This window comes from Cibotium barometz, chromosome 15, assembly GCF_041138505.1.
Source record: "Cibotium barometz isolate CiBa-2024 chromosome 15, ASM4113850v1, whole genome shotgun sequence".
NCBI lineage: Eukaryota > Viridiplantae > Streptophyta > Polypodiopsida > Cyatheales > Cibotiaceae > Cibotium > Cibotium barometz.
The window spans coordinates 56,714,789-56,724,115 of record NC_141060.1 but is presented as its reverse complement, the minus strand read 5'-3'; the positions used below and the strand labels follow the sequence as shown (position 1 = coordinate 56,724,115).

The following is a 9,327-nucleotide window of genomic DNA, read 5'->3' as shown; positions in this document are numbered from 1 at the left end:
GTGTGTGTGTGTGTGTATATATATATATATATATATCATCATACATTAGAAAGCAATCCCCCCTCCTTCACATACACAGACGCATATATCTTCTAATATTATATTATGTGTGTGTGTGTGTGTGTGTGTGTGTGTATATATCATCATACATTAGAAAGCAATCCCCCCTCCTTCACATACACAAACGCATATATCTTCTAATATTATATTATGTGCATGTGTAAGTGAGAGAATATACATACCTATACATATATAGATAAATATATACATACACACACACACATACACATATAAATACACACACACACACACACACACACACACATATTATGTATGTATGTCTCTATAGGTATGTAAGCATATATATATAAATAGATCTATACATACACACGCACACCAGACAAACACACATGCACACAAACACACACATACACACACTCGCGCATGGACACGTGCACACATAGAGATATGTACACACACACACACACACAAGCTTACACATACACATACATGTATATATATGCACACAAGCACATACATATGCTCACATACACAAGTACATGCATGGACACATGTATACATAGATGGAAACGCATACACATTCGCACATGCTACATGCACACACTCACACACACATGTGCACGTGCACGTGCACACACATAGACCCAAAGATGTACATATGGACATGTTCACATGTTCACACACACGTATATGCACACACTCACACATGGATACACACAAACATAAACATACACACCACGTACACATACATACACTAGCCATATGCACAATCAATACACTTGCACGATGCATGAAGTCGAGATTACACAATCACACACACGTATATACGTGCACACATAATCACCACATATGCGTGCAAGTGTGTGTGTGTGGAGAGAGAAAGAGAGAGACAAAGAATGTGCGTGTGTGTTTCTATGCGTGTGTGAGGGGCGTGTGTGAGGGGGTGTGAAGAGAGAGTGCATGTGCATGTGTATGCATAAGAGAGGCGTGTGTGTGTGTGTGTGTGTGTGTGTGTGTGTGAGAGAGAGAGAGAGAGAGAGAGAGAGAGGTATATTGCACGTGTATGTGCGTGCATGTGAGAAGATAGGATGTTTGTGTGTGCGTGCATGGGAGATTGTGTCTCTGTGAGAGAGAAACACACACACACACACATACATGCACACACATAAACGTACATGTATTCATGCACACACACACACACACACACACTTGAGCTTACATACACATATACATGCATATGCACGCACATAAGTATATACATATATATACACACATACACAAACTCACACACAAAAGTACACAGGTGCACACATGGATGTGCACACCCACATGCACATCCATGTATACATAGATGCACACGCATACACATTTACACGTGTACATGCACACACATAGACACAAAGATGCACACACAGACACATTCACATGCTCACACACTTGCACATGGACATACAAACACAAACACACACACGTACACACACTCACACTGTACACACAAACACATGCACATACACACACTAGCACATGCGCACAATCAAGACACTTGCACAATGCATGCAGGCATGAAGTCAACATTACATAATCATAGACACATGTGTATGTACACACAGTCACACAGATGAGCGTGCAAGTATGTGTGTGTGCGTGTGTGGACGAGGGGAGAGAGAGAGAGGAGAGAAAGAGAGAGAGAGAAAGAGAGTTTCTATGTATGTGAGGGGGTGTGAGAAGAGACAGTACATGTGCATGTGTATGCGTGAGAGAGAGAGAGAAAGAGGTGTGAATGTGTGTGTGTGTGAGAGAGAGAGAGAGAGAGAAAGAGAGAGAGAGAGAGAGTGTGTGTGTGTGTGTGTGTGTGAGAGAGAGAGAGAGAGAGAGAGAGAGAGAGAGAAGACGGGTGCATGTCCATGTGTATATGTGTATATGTGAGGATGTTTGTATGTGCATATGTGGGAGATTGAGTGTGTCTCTGTGAGAGAGAGAGAGACACACACACACACGCATGCACACATGCACACATGAATACATGCACACACATGAACATACACACATACACACTTGCACATATAAACACATGTGTATACACATGGCATGCACACCACATAGAGTACACGCATACACACTTAGACATACACACACTCACGCACATGTACACACATGTATACACATACACTCACCTACACAAACATATGCATAGAGTTACGTTTGTATATGCATACATGCACATGTACACTCAGCTACACAAACACACACACTTGCATGCCATACACGCATACACACACAGAGATATGCATACTTACACACACACATACACTCAAGCTTGCACATGTACACTCACCTACACAAACACACACACTTGCATGCCATACACGCATACACACATAGACTTATGCACACTTACACACACACATACACTCAAGCTTGCACATACACATACATGCATAGCACACACATAAGCATAAATAGATACACACATACACACACTCACATACACAAGCACACATGTACACATATGTATACATAGACACACATGCATACACAATTGCACGTGTACATGCACACACTCTCACACACATATACACGTATATATGCATGCACATACATCTATATATGTACAAGATAAAGCAAGGGTGCCTACCCTATAAACCTAGCCTTTATGTGGAGAAAGGAGAGGGAGAACTTTTGAAAAGAAGAAAGGAGAAGAGAAGATAGTCTTTGGGGGTTTCTTTCCCATATGCCTAGCTACATTGGGGCTCATAATTAATTATCACCATTAAGTCATTTGCTCATTGAATAAGTTTCTTATATATATATATATATATATAATACATTAGAAAGAAAATTACCCACCCCTCCCTCCTCCGCCTCCTCCACACACACACATATATCTTCTAATATTATATTATATGCATGTGTAAGAGAGAGAATATACCTACCTATACATACATAGATAAATACACACACGCACACACACACACACATAGATAAATACATACACACACACACATATATAATATGTATGTATGTATGTATCTATAGGTATGTAAGCATGTATATATAAATAGATCTTTATGTATGTCAACGTACACCTGTATGTGCATCCACACACACGCACATGATACATGCACACACACACACACACTCGCACTCATGGACACACGTGCATACACAGAGATATGCACACTTACATGCACACACACTCAAGCTTTCACATACACATACATGTGTGTACATGCACACAAGCACATACATATACACACATACATACACTTACATTCATAAGTATATGTGCACACATGTATACATAGACGTAAGCTCATACACATTTGCACATGGTATATGCACACACTCACACACACATATGCACATGCATGTACACACACATAGATAAAAAAAGATGTACATGGATATATTCACATGGTCACACACACGTACATGGATGTACACACACATAGATAAAAAAAGATGTACATGGATATATTCACATGGTCACACACACGTACATGCACACACTCGCACATGGATACACAAAAACACAAACATACACACCACGTACACACACTCACACCATACACACACTAGCATATACCTTCAATCAAGAGACTTGCACGACACATACACACATGAAGTCGACATTACATAATCACGTATACGTGTGTATGTGCACACACAATCACACACATTAGCATGCAAAAGAAAACACAAGAGACATTGTATGTAAGATACACAGCTCACCATGCATCCCTACGCATTAAAATTTATTATTAATTAAAAGTATATGTGTATGTGTGTTTATTTATTTTTATAAATGCACATGTATATATAGGTAAATGCACGTGTATATAGGTATATGCACACACACACACACATATATGTATCTAAATATAATAAAACATAATATTATAGATAATATATATTTACATATATGTGTGAGTGTCCATGCGTGCATGACAAAGAGAGTGTGTGTTTGTGTGTACGTGTGTGTATAAGAGAGAGAGAGAGAGAGAGAGAGAGGGAGGGAGAGAGAGTTTCTATATGTGGGAGAGAGTGTGTGTGTGTGACTGGAGAGAGGGAGAGAGAGAGAGAGAGAGAGAGACATGGACATGGAAGTCTATGTGTGAGAGTGTGTGTGGGGGGAGAAGAGCGTGTTTGCATTAGTGCATGTGCATGTGTGTGTGTGTGAGAGAGAGAGAGAGAGAGAGAGAGAGAGAGAGGGTGTGCATGTGTGCAAACCTCACCACGCATCCCCACCATTAAAATTTAATTAATTGAACTTGTGTGTGTGTGTGTGTGTGTGTGAGAGAGAGAGAGAGAGAGAATTTCTATGTGTGAGATAGTTTATTCGGGAGGAGAGAGTGTGTGTTTGCATTAGTGCATGTGCGAGTGTTTACATGTGTGTGTGTATGTGTGTGTGAGAGAGAGAGAGAGAGAGAGAGTGTGTGTGTGTGTGTGTGAGAGAGAGAGAGAGAGAGAGAGAGAGAGCATGCATGTGCGAGAGCGAGAGATAGAGAATAAAAAGTAACTTTTAATAAAATATAAATTAAATTAAATTAAATAAAAAATATATATGTATATGAGTGTATACATGTATGTGTGTTTTTATTTACATTTATACATACATACATACAGATATATATATATGTGTGTATATGTAGATGTATGTGTGTGTGTGTGTGTGTACATATATATATGTAAATGTATACACACACACACACACATATATATATATAGAAATATATATCTGTGTGCGTGTGCGTGTATGTGTCTGTGTGTATAATATATCTATCTATATATTTAAAAGTGAGCACACCTTACCACCCATCTCCATACATTAAAATTAATCAAAATTAATTAAAATTATGTATGTGTATATTTATATTTTTAAATTCACATATATATGTATGCATAAGTATAAGTGTCTATGTATAGCTATATGTATCTAAAACATAATATTGTATATACTAATATTTACATGTGTGTGTGTGTGTGTGAGAGAGAGAGAGAGAGTGAGAGAGAGAGTGTGTGTGAGTACGTGTGTGTGTGTGTGTGTGGGAGAGAGAGAGAGAGAGAGAGAGAGCTTCTATGTGTGGGAGAGTGAAGAGAGAGGGAGTGCATGTGTGCGTGTGCGTGTGTGAGAGAGAGAGAGAGAGAGAGATAGGGACATGCTTGGAGGGGGGAAGGGAGAGAGAGAGATATGTGTGTGTGTGTGATATAGAGAGAGAGAGATGGCTATAGAGAGAGAACCAGTTCTTTCCAGAACCTTAGTCACTGCAGCAACGCGCGGGTCCAAGACTGTTTGGTGGGTGGGACTTACAAGTAACAAGTTCTTACACTTGGAGTTTGCAAGTTTGTCTGCATTGATTGGGCCGAGGGAAAGTCCTCGTCGGCATATTATATTTTTATTTTTAGATTATGAAATAGATAATCGAGGCGAATCTTTCCCAGTTGAAAACTCGCGGTGAAAAGGTTAAATTTAGGCGTGGCACCAAATGTTATTTGACACGTGTCTATGGTGGGCTTTGGGAATATGCACGCCTGCCCAGTGTCTGACAGCTGGATGAGTTGAAGATTGGGGGTCACTTCGCAGAGAGAGAGACAGAGAGAACGAGGGAGCGCCAGAGCCCGCCTTTGTCTTCTGATAACATTCATTCACCACTGCCCACGCATCATGCTAGGAGGCTCGTACCGTCTGTAGTCGCGAATTCTTCCTTCTACAAACTCTACTCAAGTAACGGACTTCAGATTCAAAAGCCCAAGCTTTGTCATGGATGCTTAGTAACCTTCAAGCAGTGAACACACCATGGCGCTCAGCAATATCATCACTGGGATCGTGAACCTCCTCACCTTCCTGCTTTCCATTCCCCTCATCGGCGCAGGGATATGGCTAGCCACCAAGCTGAACACCGAGTGTGTGAGGTTTCTGGAGTGGCCCGTCATAGCCATAGGGGTGATCATCCTGCTGGTGTCTCTGGCCGGCTTCGTGGGGGCCTGTTGGAGGATTCCATGGCTTCTTTACATCTACCTGGTGGTCATGTTCTTCATCATTCTGCTGCTGCTAGTCTTTATCATTTTTGCGTTTGTGGTGACCAAGGACGGGCCGGGGGCAGAGAGTGGGCGGAGGAACTACAGTCTGCAGGACTACTCGCCATGGCTGCAGAAGCAGGTGAAGAGCTCCGGCAACTGGGCCAAGATTAAGAGCTGCATCGTGGACGCCAAGATATGCGCTGCTATGGACAATGACTACAAAACCTCTGCCGCCTTCTACAGCGCCAATCTGTCCCCTGTACAGGTAAGGCTCTCAGAAGCCCTAATTCTGCAAGAATTTCTAGTCGTGCAACCCTAATTTTGTAGCCCTAGCGAGAAACCCTTATTTTGTAGCCCTAGATGTAAACCCTTATCTTGTAACCCTCTGTAGATAAATTAACTCCTGATTTGCTGTCGTTGCTGTTGTTGGGGGGGGGGGGGGGTAGTCTGGCTGTTGCATGCCTCCGGCCATCTGTGGCTTCACCATTGCAGGGCCCACCACTTGGAACAGCCCCAGCAATCCTTATGCGGAATCGGACTGCTCGGACTGGAGCAATGCTAAGTCACAGCTGTGCTACGACTGCGACTCCTGCCGGGCGGGGGTGCTGGCGAATGTGAAACAGGAGTGGCGGAAAGTGGCCGTGCTGAGCGTGGTAGTGCTCATCGCCCTCATCATCGTGTACATCATCGGCTGCTGTGCCTTCCGCAACGCCCAAACGGAGGGTCTCTTCAAGCGCTACGAAGAGCAGTACAGATCCAGAAGCTGGAGGAGGAGGAACTGGTTCAGAAGTTCCTCGTGATCGCTTCATACGTAGTTCATTGCGTGTATGTGTAGAACATTGGAGATGAACACTGACATGCTTCTTTTCTGGTGTACGCACTCCTCGTGTCGTAATTTTGATTTGATGTGAAATCTGCCCCGAGAGAGAGATACAGACAGACAGATCATGAACGAAAATAATTGTACCCCTATTATATATTATATCCATATATAATACAATATGTATATTCAGCCAATTTATTTTTGATATGTATTAATTAAATACGACTGATGTGGCATTTAATTAATACGACCTTAGAAGACGACTTTTTCCCAGCTGAGTCTCTCTGTCCCAATACAACCTTACAAGAGGACTTTCTCCAACCCCCTTCTCTCTCTCCCTCTATCCCCCTCTCTACCCATTGAGAGAACCCTTTGAGGCTTTCTATAGAGAATTGCGTACCTTAAATAAAAGGATATGGGTGAATGGAGGTGAATGGAAATGATATGGGGGTCATCATTTAATTACCTTAAATAGAGAGGATATGAAGGGTCATCATTTCATTGATTTTTTTAAGCATTATATACTAAAATGAAGCCTTAGAAAAACACTTATTCTTGAAAATATATTTAATGGAAATGCAAAAAACAATTGGTGCCATATTTGCATCTTTCTAACTTTTTATTTTTTGTTCCATCACACTGACTCAATTTCAAGAACTTAACGTATGTAATTGAACGATTTTTCCTTAATCAAAATTATGTGTTATAGCTTATGAATTTGGTGAATCAAACTTGCCAAAATTTTTGTATGAAATACAATTAATAGTTAAAACAAATATTTAACACTTTTGTACAAAAGTAAAAATTTTATGATATTTTCTTTATACAATTTTTTTTAAATTCCTCTCTTTTTTCATGTTTAAAGACTCTTTATGGTATATTTAATACCACATTAAATATTTTACATTAAGCAAAGCCAATGGGCTTGGGATCAAATAATTGTACTACATAGCAAAAGCCACATCAATAAACCATATTCCCTCTACTTGCCATCTACGATAACAAGTATGTAGTCCTATGGGTTCTCTTAATCACAGATACCATATGTAAGAAATTAGGTGTATTGATATGATATCAGCAATGCCATGTAATGTTTCCTTTTTTTGTCACTAATCACATGTTTTTTGTCATTATCTTTTTTTTTGTTCCTTCCTTTCACCAACCTTCCATTTGTTACACAAAATACCAACAATCACATTCATTGTACCTACACAATATACATTTTCATTCAAGAAGTTGCAATATTTACTTTATCAGGTAATATTGAAGTAAATAATTTACTATTTGACACATCAATAAGACATTAAAATGCTACCATAATACCTTCCACTTTAGTGTCAGAACAAACCATCATTTAGTGTAATTTCACGACTCAAATCGAGAAAAACTGGCTATAACTTTCCCTTGCCTTGAATTTAAAGATTAAAAATTTTAAAATTTTAGTTATAAAACCAGTTAATCTAGGCTTTAAAAAAAATTGGTTCATCCTTTTTTTCAATGGTTTAAAAAAAAGTTTATTTCTGATAATGTTCCACTTCATAAAGTGCCCTAGGTTGGACTAGAGAAACAAGTATTTCCTTAAAGCCTTTTGATCTTAGATAACATTTTGATGTTTAACCTAGGTATCACACATTCCTTCTATTTGCTATTTCACAATGCTTTTATACCAAGATATTTAAAGGTCCCACCAACCTGACATTGTTGCATTTGCATAGGGTAACATTTTCATAATTGAGTATTTGGCATCTTTAAAAGTTTCACAAAAAAGAAGAAGCAAAACTCACTTTTTGCAAAACTATGGCATGTGTTTACCATGCTACTAAAATGTAACAAAGTGGTGTGCCCAAGGTTAATTGACCATGTCTATGGACATTATTAATCATAGTGTGAAAAGCGTGCTCATGTATATATATCAACATAGGCCATAATTAGGGGCTAACTTTGATAATCACTTGTGATAATGAGAAATCACTCTTTCTTTTCCTAAATCTTTGTTCATCCTTTGCTAATCCTTGTCAATCCTTGTTAATCCATGTTTCCTAGGCTAATCTAGGTTTTGAGGCTAGTTACTTTCTTTCATTGGTATCAAAGCTTAGTTTTTTTTAATCAATGTCTCATTAATTTTTTAATTAGTCACTAATTTAAAAAATTAATTTCTTAATCTTGGTAAGAAATTATTAAGAAATCCATTTTTGGGAGTTGCTTGGCCATCTTGGAGGCAATACTAGCCATACTTGACAAGTTTGAATTCACTTTTTGTAATTTCTTGAGTTTTTTCTAATTTCTATAATTTTTGTGCTTCTTTAGTGAGCTTATTTTCTGCAAACCCTAGCTTCTATGGGAGAGAATGATTTGCTATGGCTCTTGTCTACCCTTTCTTTGCCTATTTGTGAGCCTTTTTAGCATCTCCAAGATTTTTATGGTGTTCATCTTCTCTCCCAAACATCACAAGGAGCTGGTAG

The 9,327-nt window shown here is 39.4% G+C and overlaps 1 protein-coding gene across 1 annotated transcript; it reads left to right on the top strand.

Annotated features, from left to right (window-relative positions):
- The first annotated feature begins 5,609 nt into the window (after nucleotides 1-5,609).
- Nucleotides 5,610-7,138, top strand: LOC147631448 (protein TORNADO 2-like). The gene is made up of 2 exons (XM_086809848.1): nucleotides 5,610-6,307; nucleotides 6,489-7,138. The coding sequence occupies exons 1-2, from the start codon at nucleotides 5,819-5,821 to the stop codon at nucleotides 6,840-6,842; spliced, it is 843 nt and encodes a 280-aa protein (XP_086665974.1). The 5' UTR covers nucleotides 5,610-5,818; the 3' UTR covers nucleotides 6,843-7,138.
- Nucleotides 7,139-9,327: the final 2,189 nt, after the last annotated feature.